The 25,029-nt window shown below is 48.9% G+C and overlaps 1 protein-coding gene across 9 annotated transcripts; it reads right to left on the bottom strand.

The window, feature by feature from the left end:
• Positions 1-548: 548 nt before the first annotated feature.
• On the bottom strand, positions 549-24,591 carry SIRT3 (sirtuin 3). 9 transcript variants are annotated; one of them, XM_057506816.1, is made up of 7 exons: positions 24,467-24,591; positions 20,648-20,839; positions 20,330-20,562; positions 18,902-19,002; positions 3,242-3,403; positions 2,143-2,352; positions 549-1,120 (listed from the first exon to the last, which is right to left on the bottom strand). In XM_057506816.1, exons 2-7 carry the CDS (start codon positions 20,692-20,694, stop codon positions 1,109-1,111), a joined length of 765 nt encoding a protein of 254 aa, XP_057362799.1. In that variant the 5' UTR covers positions 20,695-20,839; positions 24,467-24,591; the 3' UTR covers positions 549-1,108. The 9 variants fall into 9 exon arrangements, with proteins under 9 accessions (XP_057362799.1, XP_057362794.1, XP_057362798.1 ...); XM_057506811.1 differs by having other exon boundaries at positions 20,648-20,831; positions 24,467-24,578; XM_057506815.1 differs by having other exon boundaries at positions 24,510-24,563.
• Between the last annotated feature and the right edge of the window lie 438 nt (positions 24,592-25,029).

Here is a 25,029-nt window from a genome sequence, read left to right on the forward strand (position 1 = left end):
AGATGGGCCGTGGAAGGGTCCTGGGGGGAAACAGGACGCTAGGAAGGAGGGTGCACACAGCGGGGGTGGGGGCAGCTGGGTACCAGGTATGCCCGGGAGGGCTTTGGGGCAATCCCAGTACAGGAGCAGGAAGCTCAAGGCTTCAAGTCCTGCCCAGACTGCACCATGGCCTGAGCACAGGTTGGGGAGCTCAGCAGGTGCGCAGGAGCCAGCCAGTTTCAGAGCAATGCCGTTCACATTTAGACGCTAGTTCTATAGCTAGGAGACACGAGGAGGTGGCTTTTTAACCACCTGCAATGGTCTGAATATGAACTGCTGTGGGGAGGCTGATGTGGGCATCACGGTAGAAGGACCAGGGTGTGGTGACCTCCGGCTGGGTGCTGAGGGCTGTCAGCTGGAAGAGTGCTAGGCCCTCCAGGGCGAATCCAGGGGTAAGTGTTCTCAGTTCTCAGATTGTCTCATAGAGGGGAAACCACCACACCTCCCCAAAGTCGTCTCCACATTCACAGTCAACAGTCGCCACCTCTGAGACAAAAATAAAGCAATGCTCAATCTTTAAAGTGTATTTCATGCCAGAAATGAAGGGCAAGCTTTCTGTAATTAGAAACAACTACCACAGAGACCAACATGCTAGAAGACCCTAGTGCATTACTTGGGACCCAGGAACACACTGTAGGATGTGACAGGCTGTGTGGTCCATGACGGTCTAACGGGCAGAAATGCTGAGCCTGCCCTTCAGCTGGAGGTCTGGACATAGTAAAAGTGGAACCAATCTGGGATTCCAACCAGTCTGAGTTCAAAAGGGTCACCCCAGAGGGCAGCTTTTGGCACGAACAGCTTCAGCAGACTGACATTAAATAGCATAAAGGTAGGCCAGGCAGTTCCTCGGCTGGTGTGGCTGAGCATAAACTCAACCATCCATCAGTGCAGAGCTCGAAACAGGGAAGACGTCCCGTGGCAACCTCAAGCTCCATTCCTCAGGGCATGTGTGGTTCTCCTGAAGTTTATAAAGCTGCCCAGGCTGTCCAGGCATACGATCGCATCAGAAAAGGGCAGTGACCCTGCCATGAAACCATTTCCGGTGCGGGGGCAGCCATCACCCTCTTGCTCATCCATCGAGCTGGAACACGGGAGAAGAGCAATCAGTTACCCGAAAGCACACCTGGGCAGGCCTGCGGCTCTCAGCGTCGGGACTCCAACTCTTATAAAAGGGATGCTTTTCTCTCTACGTATATTGCTGTTGAGCTGAGTGAAGACGATGCCAACTGGGCTTACAAAGCTGGGTAGCTAAATGGGGCGCCTTTTGGCTCTTTGGTTTAAGTAGCCACCTGAGATGCGCTGAAGCTCACCTGCTCGAGAATAGTTACTACTTGGAAAAGTAACTCAAGACTAGAATTCATCCGATGTTTATTCTTGAAGAGCAACTCTAAAACAAAATTTAAATAAATAAAAATGACACCCCACTTTACATAAATGTCTGTGAAACCAGAAAATAGCATAGGTAAAATCCCACAGAAGTACTTCCAAAAATCCACTGTGGCCACTCGACTTACTCTTGCTGTTGTATGCAAGTACCAAGTAGAGAGCCTGTAGGGGCCCCGTACAAGCTGCCGGGGGGCTGCCCTGTGGGCAAACACCTGCTGCCTCTCCTCCCGTGTGAAGTGCAAGCTTCAGTATTAGCCAGACCTGCTGCTTCCGTCGAGTGACCCAGCAAAGGCACCGTGGCATTCACAGGGCCTCACTTCCCTCCGTATAACGAGGTGGGAAATGGCACCAGCCTACGTATGAGCCACGGGCGCCACGGGGAGATGGAAGGGTGGAAGTACCGGTGGATGAAGTTGGACGCCTCTTATCCTTAGTTAGCCTTGCAACTGTGACGGGATGGGGTGCAAACTCCAGGTGGCCTGCACCTGCCACCCTCTCCCCATCCCGGCCCACTTGGCGCCAGGTTCGCCACCTCCAAACAGGTGGTTAGAATCACAAGACCCGACTCAAAACCCCAGAGAGGCCGGGCAGCACCTGGCGCAGGACTGCCTGCCAGGACCAGCTCCTATTGCTCGAGCCAAATGGTTTGACATGGGGTCCAGACGCCGCAGCCGTGAGGGGACAGCCCCCCAGATGGCCCAGCTCAGCAGCCTTTACCTTCCCTTCTTCCCGCCGCATGAGCCCCTGAAGCTCCTCCGTCCAGCCCAGAAGCTCCACCAGCTTTTCCACGCTGCGCACCACATCCCCCAGCTCAACCACATCCCTACGGCGAGGACGCCAAGCCAAGGGCCCCACCAGGTCCCGGTTGATGAGCAGTCGGGGCACCGAGCTTCCCACAGCCTCAGACAAGCTGGCGAAGGGCTCCACCTGGAAAACGGTCCAAACGTGAGGACACGGTGCCCAACCCCGAGCCCCTGAGGGCCTTGGGGGGACGGCACAGACTGGTGAGATGGACACAGGGAGGACCCACAGCCCCCCTCTTCCAGTCGTGCTGCCCCCCTCTTCCACCCTCCATCCACATCCACCTTTCTGCTCCCACACCTGACTCTGCGGGTCCCCCGCCCAGGCTCACGCGGGCTCAGCTCCAGCAAGGACACACAGTCTGAGCTGCCCTCCCCCACACCCCATCTTGTGCCAGCACACCAGCTTCACACACCACCACCCATCTGTCTGCCAAGGACCTGGTCCCACACCAAGGGTCCTGACGTGCCCACAGACAGGGTGGTTGTCCCACCTCCACAGCCTTCACCATCTAGACCTCCTGAGAGGCCTCACTAGGCGCCTGTGGGCTTCTTCATCCAGCTCCCAAATGAAATTTTCACTTGAGTAATAAGGTAAAAAATGGAGATTACTACATGCTATTGAGACTGGCCCTTTTATCTGGGAGGAAAATGCTCAATTCCTGCCATCACCGAAAAAAATTCAAATAGATTAAAGATTTTAAAAGGACAGTTCTTAAATAACGCAGCAGGGGAGGGCGCGGCATGGAGGAAACGCTGTCCCCGTCTATTCATGACTTGGCACCAGAGGGTCAGAACATCTGACTGCTGTCCTTCACGCCCATCACTGCTGGCTTCTTCTCCTCACCTGTCACACATGGTCCGTGGGACACCAGCAGTGTCTCCTTAGCTGGCACCCTCACCTTCAACTCACCTCCTGAGCACCTGGGGCCCACCCCACCAGCCCCCACCTCCGCTGCCCCGGCCGCCAGCCTCCTCCCCACATACTCGGTGCGCCACCAGGTCGGCTGACAAACCTCCAGGGAAGTCCCAAGGATGAGCAGCAGATCTGCCATGGGGAAATCAACCACATGCAGCATGAACCTCTGGGGTAGCAGCTCCCCGAAGAACACGATGTCCGGCTTCACAATGCCAGTGCAGACCGGGCAGCAGGGCACCCGGCCCTCCATCACATCGGCCTGGGGCAACACAAACAAAAAATGGGCCCAAGGAAGATCTCACAGCACACTTTAAAAGGAAAAGGCTCAAGAGCACCTGGAGACATTTTCAGGCCTTCACTGTAACCGAGGGTAGTATGATGAGCCCCAAGGTAGACAATGAGCCGGGCTCCAGCAACTGTGCACATTTTGTCAGTTTTGCTTCATAAACCACCAAAACTTGGAGGCACATCCTGGAGACCACATGGCCGCTACACCCTGCACCCTGGGGGGTCACCAGAGACACCCAAGTGCTAAGAAAATACTCGAAAGTTCACACAGAAGGCATGCTGTAGGCATCTGGCCTATAAGGGGGTGTGACACAGATCCCTGATTTGAGTTGAAGTGATGGTGACTGGAAAACATTGTCAGCTTCAATCCACTGGCTGGAGGCACAAGAAACGGCATTTGCCACTGCTCCTCCTGGCGGGCCAAAGCGCGGAGAAGGCATGGTGCTTCTGCACCCCACGACCCCTGATTCAGCGTTAAGAGGAGGCAGCCCAAGGAAGAAGCATTTGGCGGAGACGCACCGTGACGGCTAAGACGGCTAATGGGATTCACTTTGCAGGATGAACCCAGAGAGACCCCGTAGAAACAATGGGTAAATGAGGCCGACTACAGAAAGACTTCAGATGTTATCAGATAAGGTTAAAGCTCTATTACGTTTAAGTTTAAGGAAAAATGAGACAGTCTAGAAATGTGTATTGGAGGTATAAAAAATAATGTAGCAGATTTGAAAAACCAAACATAACCAAACAGAACACTCAGTAATAAAAAGTAGAGTAATGAAAACAAAAACTCGTGGAAGGGCTTTACTCTGCACAGCAGAGTAGAATACTGATAAACTGGAAATAGACCAAAGGAAATTTCTCAGAATGGAACATGCAGAGGAGCGGCCAGCACCTGTGGGCAAGAGGGTGAGGGCGTCTACTGGCGTGTCTAATCCGCGTTCCGGCGGTGGGGTGGGGTGGGTCAATCTCTAAACAGATGATGGACAGTTCTAGCAATAATAAAAGATACAAAAACACAGATGCGGAAAACCTTACAAATTTAAAGCAGAATAAACATCCACATAGAGACACACCACAGTAAAGTCCAAAACCCCAAAGACAAAGAGAGAAGTTCTGAGAACATGAAGAGAACAGACAGTGACAAACTGACTCTAACGTCTACATGGAGAGTCAGAAGACCCGGAAGAGCCAGCACAGTGCCGAAGGAGAGCAGAGCTGGAGGGACAGCCCCTGACGGCGGTGCTGCTGAGAAACAGGTCGGCGGGACAGCAGACGACCCAGGAAAAGGGCCACCACAGAAACACTCACTCGCCTTTGACAAAGGAGCCAAGGCGATGCCAGGGAGCACAGAGTTTGCTGAGCAACTGGTGCTAGAACTAGACTTTGTGAAATGATAAAATAAATAAATAAAGGGAAACCTCACCAAACTGGAGTCCAGAGGCTAGAGGAGGGAGCCCAACCCTGCCACTTCAGTTACAGGAAAAATCTCATTTACGAACCCCAACAGAAACAAACACTCACCAATTACAGCCCAAACAGGGCAAGATGCACACGGCATCCCCTGCAAGAAACTGACTACCTCTGCCAGTGAGGAACCATCACCACCCTGGGTTCTTGCTTTTCTCCAGTGGACTTTCTTCATAACACTCCCTCCCAACTTCCTCCTCCTTTTCCATTAAATAACATCCCTCTCCTTTGCTGGACCTGCCTAAGGTTTTGCCATTGCTTGCTTGTCCCGAAACGCAATTCTCTCCTGTTCCTGAATAAGCCCATTTTGCTGGCAAAATGAGTGACAGTTTTAAGGGAAATGTTACCTGGTGTCAGAAGTGGGACCCAGAAAAAAACCCCAAGAGCTCTGGGGCTTGTGAGCACACAGGTGAGGTGCCCACAGCCGACAGCTCACTGCTTCCCTGCCGACCCTGGAGCTGGAGGGTCAGTTTTCTCCTGGATTTCGAGCTCCGCCGTCTTTGCCTTTTGAGCTCCCCCTGCTTTATTTGGGACCTGCTTTAAGGCCTTGTTCTTTACTTGTTTGGCCTTTGGTCCAATTCCTTTCTGGAACCGGACTGTGGAGCTGTGCTGCTTAGGAATAGTCCTTATTGCTCCAGAGGAAAACCGCTCAGGAACAGGATCCCATTCATTTAAGTACTTTGAGGGGCCCCCCAAAGCATTTCCAGGGCCACAGCTGGTTTTGTGTTTAAAAGCCATGAGCCCTCCTCACGCACACTTCTAACTAAATGGGCCAACATAACTAAAACTGATTCAGGGCACCAATGGCTATTAAATATGGGGAACTTTTCATCTCCCTGAACCTAGTGTAAGATAAATTCTAACCGAAATAAGCAGGCAAAGAGAGGCAACAAAGGGCCAGGTAGTTTATTTGAATGCAATTCTCGGGCGAGGTTTCTCAGTCTACAGAAATGAAGGCTGGGAAAGTCACACCCAGCAGGGCAGGCAGCAAGTTTTTAAAGAAGGTAGGGGGAGGGAGAGCTTAGATTTACAGCGGGGAGAGGATTGGCCAGCCTAAGGCACATTTTTCAGGTTGGGAGGGGGTAGCAGCCGGGGACTTTGGCACATCATCAGTGTCTGACGTGCTCACTCCTCCCCCCAGTGCCTTCAACCTTACATTCCAGCCTTTTGGTCATAATGGGCAACGACTTGATCTGGCTACTTCTGGGTGACAAGGGGCGTCATGGGGGGGGGGGGGGGAGTTTCGTAGCATGTAGTTACATTGCTCTGACTGCAAATATTTTGCCTTGCTTTCTCCAGAGGCTCTCACTTTATTCTGTCTAAGCTTATGGTCCCTGTCTCATTCTCTCCTCTACAGATAGAGAGTCTAGCTGCTGCTAGGGAAAAGGGGCAACCACCACTCTGGCTGCTTCATGCTGAGAGGGGGCGCAGTAAAGGGTGCAGCCAGATCTCCATCACTGGTCAGTTGAGAGGGCCTCAGAAGGTTGGCACTTTTATTCTGGGTTTCATTTCTATTACTATTTGTAGTTTTGTGGCTTCTAGGCAAGATAGAACAAATTGTTATTAGGTTAAGTAGCAACATCTGGAGTTGGATTTTCTATTCTGGAAGGACGAACTTAACGAGATTAAGAATGCATGGCTGAATATGAGAACTAGAAATATGAAGGGTTTAATTGAGAATCACAGCCAGGTGTCATGGGGAAACTAGAATTCTGGATCGAGTTTACATCTCAATGACTAGTATTAGGATTTAGTATAGATAAGACTGCATTGTTGAAACAATACTTTTCTCTAAAATCACCCTCATTTTTATTAGAAGTAACTAGGTTAAGAAAATAAGTAACACTTGGCTTTATTATTTGCGTAAATGCAGCAAGAAGAGCAATTGATTACATAGGCTCTTTTAAATATGCTTCGCTGGAACTTTTTGTGAGGAATTTCAGATTGAACTTTTAAGGGCTTTTTGAGGTCAGAAAGCCAAGCCAGACTTGCCATCAGGTTGTGCCTACAGTACCTGCAGATTTGGGTGAATTCCTCTCTTCTTGAGCTTCCCAAGACATTTCTGAGGTTCCTGCACCTGCCAGGAAGTGACCTTCCTTACTCACCTGGTAAGGCTGCTGGGAACTCTGTAAGCAAGGTACCAGGCCAGTTCTTCTAAGGGGCTTTGTTGGCTTTATAAAGTCAATCTTAGTTCCTTAAAGCTGTCTGTTCATATCTGAGTTTACACACGTGTCTCTCAGGTATGACGTTCCAGTCAAAGCCTTGGTAATATAACCAGTGTTTCTAATTGGTCTTCTTACAAGGAAAGCAGATTCTTATTGAACTTGTGCAAATAAACATACTGCCATGAAATATAAAAATAGTCATTGAGAGTTTTTTTTTTAATTCTGGAGGGATCAGGTAGAGAGAAAGATAAAGTCTCAATTCTGCTTATAAAGGCAGTCATTTACTAAACTGTTGTCAGCTTAAGAGAAAAAGCTTAAAACACTTTATCAGCAACATTTGAAACAAAAAGCTACAAAATCATCTTCTTTAGTTTACTTAATCCTATGTAACTAATACCTGTTCTGCTGAAATCTAGTTCTTTACTAGCTTAAGAGTAATAAAACTGACTATAAATACTAAAAGACTTACAAATGACAATGGTTAAAGATCTGATGAGAGCTTACTGTAAGACAGTTGACAAGGAAATTCGGATATTTCTACAACACAAAACATTCAGTAACAAAGTTTAGCATTATTCTTTTTGACAGTGCTTTCTAGGTAATTAAGCAGGTGATTATATATCAGGTAAATAAGCTAAATTAGCTAAATACTTTCTCCAATGAGAAAAAGTTCCTCTGACATGTTCCAGGGGCCCTCTGGAAAATATCAGACTTAACTAGAGGTAAAAGTACCTTTTTGAATTTGATTTTGGGAAGCTGTTAAAAGTTTTAAGGCACTTGCTTAAATAGGATTATAGGTTGCTATGAAGCAATACTTATCTATTTAACCAAAATGACAACAAAATACCTAAAAGGCAAATAAAGAAGGTTACACAGTTGTTAGCACTTTAGCTTTTAGTCCTTTTAATATTAAGATCTCATTTTCTTAAATAATCCGACAACTCATTGAGACTTTAAGCATGAGAAACTGCTTTGATAAAACAATTAGAGAACTTTTTGCAATTTTTCAATATTAAGAGCAGACTAACAGTTAAGAAAACTTTGTCTTTTTAACTAAAAACAAAATTCTAATTTTGCTATGTACTTGATACTGAGATTTATTTGCTTTAATTTTATATAGCAGGACCATATTAAATTCTTCTACAAACTTTCTACAACTTTCTTTTTATGTTTAGAGTTCTCTCTCTAAATAAACAGCTGTACTTTAGAACAAAGTTACTTTCTTTTATCAAGACACATTCTTTAGTATGCAGAAATGTTTTCTTTATTACTTTAAGTAGTTTTAATTAGAACTTAAAGCCATTAGGTACTTTAATTTTTAGTGAACACTGAGTGGCAGGCTATTGTAAACTGTTACACTAGCATTGTTTGGACTGACAAATTTATGAACATTTTATAATTTCTGTTAACTATGAGCTTTATAACACAATCTCTCACTAAGCACAAAGTATATCTTTTTAACTTAGCAAAATTTTAAGGTTTTAGGTTACTACAAAGATTTTTAGGCTCTAGATAGGTATACACACTGTAACACACAATTAAAAAGGTGTTCACTTGCCACATTTACTTAATTCACTCATTCGTAACAACTATGCTAGATTACTTACAAGACCTTTACTGAATATTAGACAAAGCTAAGCCTTTAAGCATTTTATTCTTATAAGATTTAGCAGATAACATCAACTTAAATGACCTTAGGTAAACTTAGGCAGCTGATAACCACAAGGACATGCCTGCCTCAGCCAAACCCAAATTAGCATTAATGCTTAACATTTTTTATCAGATTTTCTGGAAGTTTTAGAATGCCCACTTTTCACAAGTGCTTGTTTTTAAATCAATTTTTATTAATACCATCCGGAGGTAGGAAAATATTTTTCATTTACACACTTAGACACACAAACATACAAACTGAGACACGACTACAGTCAGCAATACTTCCCACACAAAAACATATACACAGACAGACAAACAGATATAAAGACTTGAGTCACTGATATCCAACTGCCTTCCTTCTCTTCAGCTTCTAGTCTGTGGCTTCCGGAACCTGAGGGCGGGAGGAGCGTGTTCCGGTGGGGGAAGAGGGCGGTGAAGGCGGAAGAAGAGGGGGAGGGGGTGGTGCAGCCACCGGAAGAGGAGAGCAGGACAACGGCATGGCTGAGAATGCAGGACTTAAAGATGGAGGCGACACATGGGAAGACAAAGGACTTAGAGATGGTGGTAGAGAGAGGGGGAGGGGATTGCGAGCTGAGGGAGGCGGGCGACTGAGGTTTTCTGGTGGATCTGAAAAGGAGGACTGGGCAGAGTAAGAGGCTGACAATCCTTAACTGGAGGTCGGGCCAGGAGAACCTGAGTCATTGAACACTTAACATAAAGGTCTGAACGGGAGCACAAAGTCCAAAAAGCCTGCACATATGGGATTTCACTCTATTCTCCGCTCTAGTGGCAATAATTAATCAAGTCGGTGAGGAGGCCAAAATTGAAAGTTCCCTCAGGGGGCCAGCGGGATTGATTGTCCAAGGGATACTGAGGCCCGGCCTCAGAGCAAAGAAAGACTAGCTTCCGTTTGCAAACTTCCCGGGACAAATATAGAGCAGCCAGATTAGAAATGAGACACCGCAGCGGGGTCTGAGCCTCTGCTTTTGAGGCCTGGTTCCCCATGTCTGCGCCACTCCCCAACTAATCCCGCTGAGAGGAGCGCCCAGCATCCCAAGTGCACCAAGTCAGGGGAGACGTCCTGAGAGCTTGGGTGAAGGACGTTTCCCACACCACAGGGCCAGGGGCAGGCTGGATGCCCGCAGAGGGTGGGCTGGATGCCCCACCTGGACGTAGCTACGATTTCTAATAGACCAGGTAAAATGGAGTTAGGAAGGGAAGCAGACCGGGGGAAGCTGAGGGACTCACTGGAAAATAGTCCACGCAACGGAGAGCAGGCTGAAGTCCCAGGTCGGGGAAGGAGGGGGCAGGGCCACCGGTGGCCAGTCGGGACCCCACGCTCACGCTCCTTCCTGGGATTTCAGCACCAAATGTAAGATAAATTCTAACCGAAATAAGCAGGCAAAGAGAGGCAACAAAGGGCCAGGTAGTTTATTTGAATGCAGTTCTTGGGCGAGGTTTCTCGTCTACAGAAATGGAGGCTGGGAAAGTCGCACCCAGCAGGGCAGGCAGCAAGTTTTGAAAGAAGGTAGGGGAAGGGAGAGCTTAGATTTACAGCGGGGCGAGGATTGGCCAGTCTAAGGCACATTTTTCAGGTTGGGAGGGGGCCGCAGCCGGGGACTTTGGCACGTCATCAGTGTCTGATGTGCTCACTCCTCCCCCTCAATGCCTTCAACCTTACACCTAGTCTTCCAAACCTGAATTTAACAGCGTGGCTCTAAAAATAGTCAAAGCTGAACAGGGCACCTATGTTAATTGGTATAAGTTTGGGAAGAGGAAATCTGGGGGCAAAAATACCTCTAAAACCAAAATGAGTCAAAGGGAGAGATAAAGTTTAAAACCCGTTTATTGCTTACAAACTGCAGACTGGGCCCTTTCTCTTTCCTGCTCCAGCAGAAGCAAAACCAACGCCTCCCCCCCCTCAGGTACAGATAAGCTCTCTGTTGCCCAGGTAACTACCCACTGATACAGAGATGAACTTCTCTCCACCCCTGAGGAGTGATGCAAATGCACTACAGCCATACTTCTCTCCACCCTTCAGTGCCTGTAAAGCCAAGAGAGATATTCTGGAAATATTACAATTTTACCCACAATTGGTATCTTGAAGCTTTCAAATGTTACCAGGAATCGCAAACTGCCTCGCTGCAAGGTACAATTTCTGGACTAACTACAGAAACCAACAATTGAAAGAGGCCCAAATGGCCTGGGAGGCCTCTTCTTCCCCTTCCCCATTTTCTTTGTCCCCAGACATGGGGCAGCCCCCTCGGGCTCAGGGTCCGCCTCCAGCGACAGTTTCCTCTACTGCCTCTGCACTGTCCCCACCTCCTCTGCTCCCTCCTCTCCTAGTCAACTAGAACCTGTCTTGTAGAGTTAAGTCTTCTGAGGATCCCAATAAATGCCAAGTCTCTCATGTTCCCTGGACTAAGGCTGAAATTTGAGGCATAGTCAGAGTTCCCTAGAGTGACTGAGGAACCCATAGATTTGCTAAGCTTAACATAGCTTTTCAAGCTTACCAACCTGGTTTCTCAGATTCATGTACTTTTTCTTGAGGGTTTTTTAAAAATTTTGGTATCATTAATCTACAGTTACATGAGCAACATTATGGTTACTAGACCCCCCCCCATCACCAAGTACCCCCCACATACATTACAGTCACTGTCCACAGCGTAGTAATATGCTATAGAATCACTACTTGTCTTCTCTGTGTTGTACAGCCCTCCCCATGCCCCCCCTACATTATGTGTCCTAATTGTAAAGCCACTTATTCCCCCTTATCCCTCCCTTCCCACCCACCCTCCACAGTCCCTTTCCCTTTGGTAACTGTTAGTCCATTCTTGGGTTCTGTGAGTCTGCTGCTGTTTTGTTCCTTCAGTTTCTTTCTTTACTCTTATACTCCACATAGGAGTGAAATCATTTGGTACTTCTCTTTTTCCACCAGGCTATTTCACTGAGCTCCATCCATGTTGTTACAAATGGTAGGATTTGTTTTCTTTTATGGCTGAATAATATTCCACTGTGTATATGTACCACCTCTTCTTTATCCATTCATCTACTGATGGACACTTAGGTTGCTTCCATTTCTTGGCTATTGTAATAGTGCTGCGATAAACATAGGGGTGCATATGTCTTTTTCAAACTGGGCTGCTGCATTCTTAGGGTAAATTCCTAGAAGTGGAATTCCTGGGTCAAATGGTATTTCTTTCTATTTTTAGTTTTTTGAGGAACCTCCATACTGCTTTCCACAATGGTTGAACTAATTTACATTCCCACCAGCAGTGTAGACGGGTTCCCTCAGATTCATATTAATTAGTTAACCCACATGCTTATAGCTGACGGCCAGGCCAAGTAGCCTGATGGGAACATCCTATCCTGAAAGGGATCAGGAGAAACAGACTCCTAACTTTCGCAAGATGCTAGAACACTCGCTGGAAACCTCCAGGGAGCAATGACAGTTGCTTCTCCTAAGCCTGTTGATTGGAATAAATTCAGGTTTCCGTACAAAGCCTGATGCACCTGTTCATGACTATTACAACTGACTTCAGATTATTCTCAAAGAAAACCTTGGTCTCCTTTAGACGCTGAATCCAGCCCAGTAGCATTTCACTCTATTAAACAGGCTAAAACCTGGGTCTTAACCTTTTCGTTAAAAGGACTAGGACAGAATGGAGACCTGAAGGGACTGGAATCTGTCCTCTCCGATTTGGCTGACCTGGCAAGCCAGCATGCTCACACCCTGGAGGAGTCACCTAAAACAGCAATGCCAACATCCCAACTTTCAGCTCTGGCAAGTGAAGCAGCCCTGGCCTTGGGGCACTAAAGCGGCTCCAGCAGCGGGGCCTCCACAGATTCCTGTCTCTGAACCTGTCCCCTTCTGTTTAGGCCCTGGAGAGAGACACACCCCTTCCTCAGTTCCTCTGCCCTATTCTTGGACCGGGCCGAGATTTCTTAGAAAAATACCAGGCTGTAATTTCTTTCCCTCCAAAGGGGGAAATAATGTAGAACTTGACATTAGTAATCAAGATGGCCAACCAGGGGATTTAAATGACACTTTGACACCTTTTATCTGCTGTCTCTGGCAGCACCATAGCTGAGTCTGTGGGCACTGATCACCTGTTCTTGCAGGATCAGCCAACATCCTCCTTATGAACCAATCTTCCAGTGATATTCCAGAATTTACAGTGTACCCCCCATTAAGATTCAAAGAGATCCCTCAAAATTAATCAGTACCAAGAATTAATCAATACCGTATGGCTAAGAAGCCCTTTTAAGGCATTGAGCCCAGAATAGAGGAGCACAGGCTCGGGGACTCATCATCCCATGCACCCCATGCCCTAGTCCTACCGATACCCCCATTTTACCTGTGAGAAAACCCAAAGGCCAAGGATGGAGGTGTGTCCAGGACCTCCAAGCAGTGAATTACATGCTATCCCCTGGCACCCTGTTGTACACGAGCCCCATAAGCTGCTGACATCCACTCCCCCAAACGCACATTAGTCACTGTAACTGACCCACAGCACCCCAGCTGGTAAGGGCAACAAGCATCGTTTTGCTTTCACTTGGGAAGGACAGCAATCCACCTGCACCGCACAGTGACGCCCTTACTTTCCACAACCCTTAAAGGCTGAGCTGGAGGATGGGAAGTGTTCTGTGGGCCCCACCCGGTTCCAATGCCCAGATAGATGGTCTGCTTCCCTGCTCTCTTCTCAATCCTCTGCACGGGAAGACAGCACCTGCCTGTCAGAGCTTCTGGCCTTAGAGGAGCACAAAGTCTCCTAAGAAAAATTGCAGTTTGCTCAAACTCAGGTTCAATACTTAGGACATCTGATCTCGGAACGGCGACTACATTTGGATCCAGGGAGGCTTCATGGCCTCATCCCAAACTTCCCAAAACCTAAAACAAAGCACCACTTATAAGGTTTTATTGGGCTGGCTGCCTACTGCTGGAACTGGACCCAACCTTCTCTCTTAAGGCTCAATCTCTATACGCCTTACTGTAACAATGAACCTGACCATTATTTGGAAAATATGGACGACATAGCTTTCGGGACTTTAAAGAGAAGCCTAATAAGCCCCTGCCCTCGGACACCCTGACCATAACTTCATTTTATCCTCTTTGTATGTGAGAAGTAAGGGAACGCCCTTGGGTCCTCACCAATAAAGCACGGGGACCGTCATCGACCGACAAGGTGTTAGAGCCAACACCTGGGCCCTGTGGCACCAGGACACACCCTTGCCCTGGAGCCACTCCTGCCTCTGCCCTTTTGGTTAAGGACACTGAAGAAACACCACAGGATGCCCCTTAACCATCCTCGTGCCTTAGCCAAGGGCAAAACCACAAGCATTTACACGGGTAGCCCGTGTGCCTGCAGGGCACCTCGTGACTTCAGAAAGTCATGCAGAGAGCAAGGCTTCCCTACTGTCAATGGGGATAAGATAAAAAATGGCTCCTATGCCCAACATTTATTAGATGCCATGCTTCTGCCGGCTGCTCCAGCTAGCATGAGGTTCCTGACTCAGACCCTGTTGGCCGAAGGAAGGCACCTTGCTGATACTTCTGCCAGAAACACTGCTGTCAAGGAAACCAACAGCCAAACCTTGTCATGTTCCAAAGGGATGGTCTCCCAGGTGGCAATCTGGAATAAGTGGACAGAGATGCCCAGCACTTGGCCCCAGAAGAGGAATAATGATACTAGAAGTATCATAATTGTTGATTTGATGAAAAGAACTTGGCTTGGACCGGTAACAATCTGGCCCTACCAGAAAGTCTGAAAGTCTTTCTGTTTACCACTGTGCATGCATTAATCCATTGGCCTACTGACAAAATAATGATAGTGCTATTGACTCAGTATTGGGGGTGAAATATTAATAAGGCCACAGGAAGTGCCCACTTTCCTTGCCCCACCTGTCCAACCCAGGGAAACCTGTCTGCACAAACGTGTTTCATGCAGCTTCTCCATCTCAAAGATACAAATATGTTTTAGTCGTGGTTTGCATGTTTTCCCACTGGACCGAAGCTCTTCCTGGTAGACAGGCCACTGCTTCTTCTCTGGCCAAAATTCTGCTAGAAAGAACTGTCCCTACCTGGGGAGCCCCCTCAAACTTCGTAGCGCATCGGGAACCCATTTTACCGGTCAGCTGCTTTGGCGGGTCCATGCTGTCCGCCGGCTCTCACCACACTTCCGCTGGGCGCACCACCCTCAGGCCCGGGGGAGAGCCGTATGCACTAAGGGCACCGTAAGGTCAGCGGGGAAAGATCTGTAGACAATCCAAACCGGGGCCAACAGTGCAGCTGCTGGGCCTTCTCATCTCAGATCCACCCCTTTGGGGCTCGTAGACTCTCACCCTTTGAGATGCCCAGGACGTTCAATGCACGTGGCCCTGCTTCCTTTGACCCACAGCTGATAAAGGACATATACTTCAGGACAGTGAAAGGGTGACGCCTCTGCTAAAAATAACCACACCTCAGTGGAGCAGTGTTTTCACAGTGCACTCCCAGGAGATGACCTTAAGCATCACACCTAACGTGGAAACATCAACTCCTGGATAAGGCACCCCCAGAAATACACGTCACCCTCACTGGAAAGGGCCTCATCAGGAACTCCTAGCCACCCCTTGTGCCGCCAGACTCCAAAAAAATAACACTCTTGGAGTCACATGACATCTTAAGAGAGCACCAAATCCTGACCGGGCCTGAACTCCCTCTAGTGACCTGAAAATAAAAATTTCCCAGAACTGAAGCAGATGACATCTGATAGGACAGCATCCCCAAGATATCTGCACCAGGCCTGTTAGCAGGTCCGACATACACCGAGTCTCTTTTTCATCTGGACTAGTAACTGACTGTGGATCCTTATCCAGATTTATGGTCACTGAATTTACAACTTCAGTGGCTCTATTATTGATACGACAGTTGGTTTCACGGCTGGTTAACGTGGGGAGGCATGGACAGCTCTGGGGTTGCCTGTGTAAGAACTTTTCTCCCCTAAGTCAGAGTACCGATAAATATTTGCAGACCAGCTTCCTGGCTTAGAACCATCATACAATCTGTAATCGTCATGTTATGTTGGATTCTGAACTCACTGCCTGTTAAACTTTTGCAAAAACGATGTCCCCAATACAGAGATGACCTCCAGTGCTTCTGACCTCCATATATACAGACTTCAGCTGGGATGTGCCTGCGAATTCTCCCTTCTCCCCCTCCTCGTTATTTGAATGTGACCTCAGTAGGTTTCCAAGCTGTAGTTTCCCTGAGGTGGGACATGCCACCCAAGAAAAGTCCTTCCTATAGCACTTAGAGACAAAAGGCCACTGAATTAAGAACACCTGGCCCTTGATCAGCAGTGCTTTCCAAGAAAGGGGGAAATAAGAAAACTGATAAATGGAAGCCTCACTGACATGGTGAGGGAAGGGGCAGTGGCACCACTCCGTGCCAGTTACAGGAAGAAGGGCCAACTGTAGCCTCTGACAGAAGAGTTGTCACAGTGAGCAACACCCACACGCAGAACAGCGAACCTAGTCACAGACCTTACACCTTTCAAGGGCCTAAAGGTAAAACGTGGAACAGTCAACTTCTAAAAGGTAACAGGAGAAAATCCAGGTGATTTGGAGTTTGGCAATGAGTTTTCAGGTCCAACAACATTGAAAAATATACACGACAAGTCAGACTGTATTCAACACTTCTGCTCTATAATAAAGACACCATCCAGAGAATGAGAAGACGAGCTGCAAACTGGAAGAAAATATTTGCAAGAGACATATGTGATGACGGACTGTTAGCCAATCTGTTAGCACCAAGAACCCTTAAAACTCATGTGATATAATGAGTTATAAGAAACACGTTTGGTCACTCAGATGACCAAATACATTATTTCTTGGGTATATTTGGTCTTCATCCACAGTTCCTGAAAACACTGCGGAGTCTTAAAGGTGAAATGGGTGTTTCTGTCATGTTCAGGAGAGACTTCTGGACTCCCATCCGAGGGCGGGCGCTGGAGGCTGTACCAGCTAATGGCCAATAATTTAGTCCATCGTGACTACGCTAAGACACCCTCACAAAACCCATGAGAAGAGGCTTTTGCACTCGCTGTCTGCTCTGCTCTGCTCGGTTGGATCCTGCTTCTTGGTCGGAGAAAGCTTCTATGCCTGGGGAACCAGACTCTTCACCTGCCATGGAGCCCGGCCCCAAGCTCCAGGAGGACAGAAGCTCCTTTATTTGGGACCTTGCCCTACATCTCTCTTCATCTGGCTGTTAACATATCCTTCATGGGATCCTTTATTAAACTGGTAAATGTAAGTGTTTTCCTGAGTTCTGTGAGCTGCTCTAGCAAATTAATTGCACCTGAGCAGGAGGCTGTGTGAACCTCCAATCTGTAGCTGGGAGGTCAGAAGCACAGGGACCTGCCGGGGGCTTGAGACCAGCACCTGGAGTCGGGGGTGGAGGGCAGTCTTGCAGGATGGAGCCCCTAACCTGGGGAATGTGGTGCTGTCTCCAGGCGGATAGCATCAGAATTGAGTTGAGTTCTCAGACATGCTCCTGGTGTTCAAGAATTGCCTGGTGTAAGTTTATGTGGGAAGACCCCCTCCCACATACTTACACACATTGGCATCAGATCCGGGTGCCCAAATGAAATTATACTACTATTACTGCAGTGTATAATATTGTTACCCTTACACATATATGAAGGGAAACAAACACACCATTGCATTTGTGTTCGACAAGTGGGAAATCACAACTCAACATTAAGAAAATGAGCAGCCCAATTAAAAAATGGGCCAAAAACCACAACAGACACCTAACCAGACACAAGATGGCAAATGTGCACATTAAAGATGTTCCACATCTGAGTCGCCAGGGAGATGAGTGCAAATTAAACACACATGAGACCCCACCGCACTGTACCTATGAGAGTGGCCAAAATCCGGAACACTGAGACCCCAAATGCTGGCGAGGACGAGGTGAGGCAGGGACCCCCACTAGCCGCAGGTGGGAAAGCAGGTGGTGCGGTTGCACCAGAAGACAGTTTGACTGTTCCTTACAAAGCCAAACACACTCTTACCATGCAATCCAGCAATCACATTCCTTGTATTTACAAGAAGCTGAAAACTACGTCCACACCAAACCCCGCACACGGATGTTTACAGCAGATTTATCCGTAACTGCCCAAACCTGGAAGCAACTAAGGTGTCCTTCACGGGTGACGGACAGACTGTGGGCCATCCCGATGATGGGATGTTATTCGGCACTAAAGAGAGACGCACAATCAGACCAGGAAAAGACAGAGGGCCCTCACACGCTCAGAACCACAGGGGAGAAGCCGACCTGGGAAGGCCACGCGCTGTGAGTCCCTCTGTGATACTCTGGAAAAGGCGGCACTGTGGGCGGTGGGGGGGTCAGTGGTGGCCAGGGGCTTGGAGGAGGGAGAAAATGGGGTTGGCTAGTAGCTGCAGGATGAGGTGTCGCGGGATTTACCGAGACGGCGGCTGCACAGCACTGAATGTACCAGTGTCAGGGACACGCCCACTCTGAAATGGTAAATTCTATGCTGTGAGTTTCTCCTCAACAGGAAGTACAGACAGTCCTCTGCCATGCTGGTACTTCAGTTTCATTTTTACTTAAGATTCTCCACTTCATCCTATTCTACCTGAAGAAACCATCCTATGGAAATATTCCCAAAGTACACAGGGGTGTAAGCATGGATATCACGGCTATGTTGTATTTAATAGCAAAAATTACAAACATCAGAAAAGATGCCTCAGTAATACTCCATAGTTACTAAAACCATAAGCAGAGATGTAGATATAAACATAAGATGTCCATGTTGCTTGGTAACCAAGCAAGTTGTAGAATATTAAGTTTAATGATCCCATTACTGAAAAAAAAATAGTAACCATGTACTGTAGGTACACAGGTATGTGTGTATGTGTGCATAGTTTTTAAAAGGCCTGAAACATTGTACAGCAAACTTAAAAGTGGCCTATAGGCACTGACTGAAGGGAAATTCCTTTTTCCTGCATTCTGTACAGCCTTAATTTTTACAATATGTATTGCTCTATTTTAAAAATAACATTTTCACACTATTACTGTTCTGCTGTCCTCCCAATGTGATGCTTACAAAATACTATTTCTCCAGATCACTCCCACCGCAAAGCACAGAAGGGAGAGAACCATCCACGTGACAACTCACCCAGAAGTCCTCCCCTGGGCAGGGTCTTCGGCAGACAGTGCAGGTGGCAGAGGCAAAGGACCCGTGCGCTTCAACCAGTTTCGAGGCAGGGATTCCAGACACTGAAATTCAAACCAAAGCCAAGAGCTGCTGCCTCCAGGGTGGGCATACAAGCCCCAAAGCACAATCTCTGGGCTTGGCAGGACCCCCAAGAGTCACAGCCCTTAGTGGAAGCCTCTATTACCTACAGATGGCACCCCACTGACCAGAACTAGCACTGGGAGGAGGGCTTCCAGATGGAGCCAGTCACACTTAAAACAAAGAAACATTTGATATAAATTCAGATAAAATTAATCTAATCCCAGGGAAAACATTTTCTAATCTATAGACAGCAAGTTACCAAGTTAGAAAATAATATAAATATGTTTCCCAAAAACTCTGCTTCCAAACTCACGTCACCACTGTCAGCTTCTGAGAGGCTGTGGAAGGCAGACTTGGTCCCGACTGCAGGCACTGACCCCTGCCCCCTTCGCTGTCCCAACCACGACGCCGAAGCCCACAGCCAGATGCTCCCACCACCCCAGAGGATGCACTGCTGCATCTCCAGGAGAGGCCATCACCCCACAGATGTCTATGTGGTTCCAAGCTGAACGTGGTTCCAGAATCATCTGGCAAGGAAACATGTTCCTGGAGTCAAGGTGACTCCTGTCAAATCTCAAGATACATGCAGCCTGGCTGGGCCGCTGCTGACTTGCTGGCAGCTGACTGTCAGGACCTTCCGCATCACTGTGTGTAAGAAAAAGGCCCAGTAAATGCTTCCCCTGCAATGTACAGCCAGAGGTCGGCACCATCTGCAAGTCCCTGGATGTGGTCACCATCTAGACAGTTGAGAAACCATCACGCACAGAGTCTGATGCTATAAAGTAATTAGTGACTTGTGTGATAAATATGTCATAGCTATGTTTTAAAAGTTATCTTCTAGAAATACCTGTTGATGGCTTCATGCATTATTTACCGGTTAAGTCTGGGAGGGATCTGCTTCCCAATAACCCAGGACTGCAGGGCAGGGTGGGGGAGGACACAGACAGAACAAGGCCTGGCGTGACAAGGTGATGTTGGCATGAGGACTCATTACCTCCCTCGCTTCATTTCTGTGTACTCAGAAAATTCCATAATAAACTTTTTTACAAGGAAATCATTGTATCAGCTCAGCAAAACTAGAAGCTCCCTATGTATCATTTTTACTTCTATCCAAAACTCACGGCCTGGCAGGCATGCCACAAAAATGGGTCTGCAGGTGAGATCTTAGCAGTGAGCCTCGAACACACAGCAGACTTTCCGTTGGGGACAAAGGCTCAAATCAGTCATGAGGAGGCTGCAGCCCCACCTGACAGCAGATAGCTGAGCCCTTCCCACAGGAGGGCAGGCGTGAGAGGCCCGAGAGCTCACCTCTCTCCAGCCCGTCGATGTTCTGTGTGTACAGCCGCAGAAGCAGCCCCTTGTCATGCAGCAGTCGGAAGAAGTAGTGAGTGACATTGGGCCTGTACTTCCCGGGGTGCAGCTCCCTGGCCAAAGCGAAGAATGGCTTCGGGTTGTGGTGGAAGAAAGAGAGATCGAAGATGGCCTCGGGGTATGGGATGTCATACTGCCCCAGGTTGCTGTACAGGCCGCTCCCTGGAGATCTGCAGAGAGAAGCTAGGGGCTCTGAGCTTTAGGCGAGGGCAGGATGCGGGGCAACCCCCAGGGGCCAGAAGGAGCATGGGGCACCTGAAGTCCGGGATCCCGCTGGGTGTGCTGATGCCTGCCCCCACCATGCCCACCACCCTCGGGCAGGCTCCAGCTCGGATCAGCTCAGCCACATCTGGCAGAAAAAGCTTCTCCTCCTTCCTGTTGCCTCCACTTCCAAAGATGCTTGAGGCATTAGCAGAGAGAGAGATGGGCCTTCTTCCACCTGTAATACTGACATAAAAACAGGAAACTGAGCGTATTTCCCTTACTCATTTGTCCTACAAGCGAGAAATAAGCACCCCAAACACACACCTTTTAATACACGTCAGGATGACTGAGAGCTTATCTTCTAGGGACATGACCCTAACTTACTGTTTGCCTTGTCTTTTCCATTTTTCTTCTGCTTCTTAGAAAATCAATGTTGTAAAATCCCTGCACAGACTGATCCCTTTCACACCCTACTCCCCAGCCACGCTCTGCTTCCCACAGATGCTGACGGCCTAGTTCAGCATACCCCACCCACCCAGCTCCCCTGCCTGAAATGACCTTTCTCTACCTCAGCATGTCCACTCCCTGAGCCAAGGCGAGGACCCAATGCCACCTCCTTCATGAAGCCACTGCTGAACCCGAGGAGTCATGCCACCCTTTTCTGGAAGGTGGCCCCTCTGGCTCCCCACTCCTTTTAGGGTGCCTGCCACCACTTCCCTTCCTGCAGTCATACACAGCTGCCTCTCACATGTCATCTGGGGTGAGGGACTTGCTTGCCATTCAGTTCACTTGCATGCTTCCGTGCTGTCACCTCCAGTCACACAGAGCATTGTCTTGGTTTTCAAAAGAACAGACCTCTGAAAGGTATGTCAAGAGAAAGAGGCATGTGACAAGGGAAGTCGTGTTTATGTGCAGAGCTGAGGGTACCAAAGGAGAGGCAGAGCCCTAGCTGGCTGCCTGTGTCAAGTCACTCAAAGCTCTGAGCCTCAGCTGCAAAAGCCAAAGAGCAAGGGGGTGAGTGGTTTACAGCCTGCCTTTCAGACCTACAGCTGTGAACCTCCCAGCAGGAAGCACAGGAAATAAGCCCACCAGGAAAGGCAGTGCTGCCCCCTCCTCCCACGCTCCCGCAGAGATGCCCCTAGCTTCTCCGTCCGCGGGGTCAGACTCGCCTCAAGCACCCATCAAGGCAGTCCTAAGCTGGCGAAGTCTCCAATGGGGTTTCCTAATGAAAGGTGGCCAGCTGGTCAGAAGGAAAGAGAATGCTCTGGCTCCACTCACCCACTTACAGAGGTCGTCTTAAGTGCAAATTATTATGAGAAACAGAAAAGGAATGAGAAGGAAGTTGTGATATCACAATTCATAATAAACATGTACTTGGTCTTCATCCACGGCTCCCGGCTCCCCAAACCCTTGGCATTTCCCGAGGACGAGAGCAACGGGAGCAGCTCGGTACAGTACCTGGTCTCGTCCCCATCCTAAGCTCAGAGCCATGAGCGGAAGCGGGTGTCTTGTTACTCCTCCCAAGCCCCTCTCCCCGACACCTGAGTCTGTGTTCATGGGTGACTTTTGGAAATCCCCTAAGCACGGGGGGCCGGTGGCCAGGGGAACCTCCCTGCTTAGAGGGTTGGAGCCTCCATAAAAACCCAGAAGGGGCTTGGAGAGCGTCCATGTTGGTGAAGCAGAACATGTCCACGCACCAGGCCCCAGGGCTCCAAGGTCCACAGGGACAGCAGCTCCTTTGTTCAGGACCTTGCCCCACATGGCCCTTCATCTGCCTGCTCATGTGTACCCTTTGATTTTCTTTATAATAAACCAGTGATCTAGTGAGTAAACTGGTTTCCTGAGCCCTGTGAGCCACTCTAGCAAATTACTCAAACCCGAGGTGGGGGTGCTGTGCTGGGAACCTCAGACTTTCAGCTGGTTGGCCAGAAGCACAGGTGACACCCTGGATTGGCTTCTGAAGTGGGGGCCACCTTGTGGGACGGATGCCTTGACCTGTGGGATCTGACTCAAATCTCTGGGTAGACCATGTTAGAACTGAGTCACCTTTGTAGGATATCTGGTCAGTGTCCATGGAAAATTAGAGAGTTGGTGGTGTTGGAAAAAAAGAGTTATCATAGAAGTTGCCATCATTGGGTGCCTACTGAGTGCAAGGTATTGCTCCCAGTACTTTATGTGTATTTCTCATTTATGTAAATAAAACATTTGGCAGTGAAAAATACGTGGACAGAATTTTACCAGCTATCAAGACAATGCTTACAGGTGTGACAAAGTATGTCTTTAAAGAATGAGACTTACTGGGAGTAGGGGGCCCTGAGAAGCAGGCACAGGTACTGCCTGGGTCTAAGTCCGGGGAGTGGAAATCTCGGGGCAAAATACCTCTAAAAAACGCAATCAGTCAAAGGGAGAAATAAAGTTTAAAACCCCTTTATTGCTCACAAACTGCAGACCCGGGCCAACTTTCCCCTCTGCTCTGGAAGAAGCAAAACCGGCCCCGCCCCTTACCTCTTCGGTACAGATAAGCCCTCGCAGCCCAGGTAATTACCCATTGTTACGGAGATGAACTTCTCTCCAACCCTGAGGAATGATGCAAATGTACTAAGGCCATACTTCTTTCCACCTCTGAACGCCTATTGATATGCAGATAAAGCCAGGCGAGATACTCTGGAAATGTTACAATTTTACCCACACTGGGAAAGGAAAATAAAGCATGATTTCACACACGGGGACAACTCAAAGGGCAGAAATTCCAAACTACTGCCCACAGGCACCCCATGCCTCCTGTTTCGGGTGAGTGGCAGCAAGGATGAGATTGCTATCTCAAGAAGCCCTTGGTAGACCATGTCACTATTCAGCCATGTCCCACTCACACAACTGCCTGCAGAGTCTGATATTGGAATATGTTCCATGGAAGCAAGCGTTTGGCCCTACTCTATTCTCAGCCCTCAGAAAAGGAGTCTGGCACAGAACAAGAGTTCAATAAAGGTTTCTTGGATAAACAAAAGAATCGTCAGTATGCATTCAACTCTTCACCAGTATTTTCAGTAGCTGCTTAAGATGGCATTAAGTGGATGTACCATTATTTATTTAAATATTCAACCATGAATGCGCTTCTAAATTAGTGTCCTAACAACTATGAGTAAAGACTATGGGCCTTAAGTTTAACATATGTAGGCTCAGGTCCTAGGCAATAGGAATCTGATAAAAGGAACCTCCACAACATGGCAGGGAGGACGCGGCAGGAGCTGTGGCGCCCACCCACCTCCTCGACTGCACCCCACCAGAAAGAAGAGTTTTACTCCCAGCAGGCGCAGGGGATTTCCACCTCCCAGGAAGAGCACAGCCAATAAGAAGCTGTCACAATTCAGCCAAGGAGCAGCCAGGACACATGACACCTACCTTCCTCCAATAGGCTTTCCGCTTAGAACAGCCCCCAACTCTTCCTTTATGAAAGTGCCTCCAATCTGTTCTCTGAAATTGCCTGCGGATTCTGCACAGCCGGCTCGGCCTGCATTGTAATTATCTGCTGTTCCTAAACAAACTCACTTTGCTAATAAAATTACTGATAGTCGAATTTTTAATGTTAACAAATCTAGCTTTAGGGTGGAAGGGTCAACAGAGAACATACAAGTGTTGCTTGCACGCAGCCAAAGCACCCATCAGGAGAAACAAGAAACCGAAGCCACTAGTGGCCTCCAGAACTCCCTTCCAACTGGTGGACGAGAACCTGGCATTTTCAGACTCTGCGCTGCCCCCCGCCACGCAGGGCCACCCTGCGTGCTTAGACGCCCGGTGGCCCAGCAGTCCACCTTCGCTCCGCAGGGCTGCCGCCCCACACGAGCGGAGGCCGGCTGGCCCAGGCCCACTCACCTCCCCGAGCCGAAAGCCAGAGGGAAAGGACGGCAGGACGAACCCACGTCGCCATGTCGCTCCACCGCCCGCCGGCGAGCGGGTCCCCGAGAGTCACGTGCCAGCCCGTGCGCCTGGCCCCGCCCCGCGCGCCCCTGCTCGGCGCCACGCCCCCGCTCCTCTTGCACCGCCCAGCGCGCCGGGGTGAAGCGGCCCGCGTGAAGGTAGACGCCAGGTGCGGGCGCTTCCCTGGTCTGTTGAGGGTCCGCCTCTCGTCCGCCGACCAAGCCGGCGTCCTACATTGCTCTCCGGCGCTTCCCCGTTTCTCACCGGGGTCAGGCATTACGTTTACACTTGGTCCTCGCAGGACACTAGAGGGAGACACTGCTGTTCTCAACCCCATTCGAGAGGAGAACCTGCGGACCACAGAGGCCGAGGCCACACAGCCAGTCGATGGCCGAGCCGACCCCAGGCGCCTCAGTGGCCCTCAGAGGCGCGGGAAATCCTGTACACGCCCAGGCGGAGATGCTCCTCCAGCACAGAGGTGCGGTCACCGGGGCAACCAGCGGCGCTCCCAGGCTGCC

The sequence above is a fragment of the Manis pentadactyla genome, chromosome 9 (assembly GCF_030020395.1).
Source record: "Manis pentadactyla isolate mManPen7 chromosome 9, mManPen7.hap1, whole genome shotgun sequence".
NCBI classification, from domain to species: Eukaryota; Metazoa; Chordata; class Mammalia; order Pholidota; family Manidae; genus Manis; species Manis pentadactyla.

Bases quoted from the DNA above. Each gene is read 5' to 3' on its own strand.
- SIRT3 (XM_057506811.1), bottom strand. From the start codon at position 24,521: ATGGCGACGTGGGTTCGTCCTGCCGTCCTTTCCCTCTGGCTTTCGGCT. The intron at 20,832-24,466 runs GTGAGTGGGCCT...TCAGTATTACAG, and splicing joins CTGGCTTTCGGCTCGGGGAG to GTGGAAGAAGGCCCATCTCT. The intron at 19,003-20,329 runs GTGAGCTCTCGG...TTTGAATTTCAG, and splicing joins CATCGACGGGCTGGAGAGAG to TGTCTGGAATCCCTGCCTCG.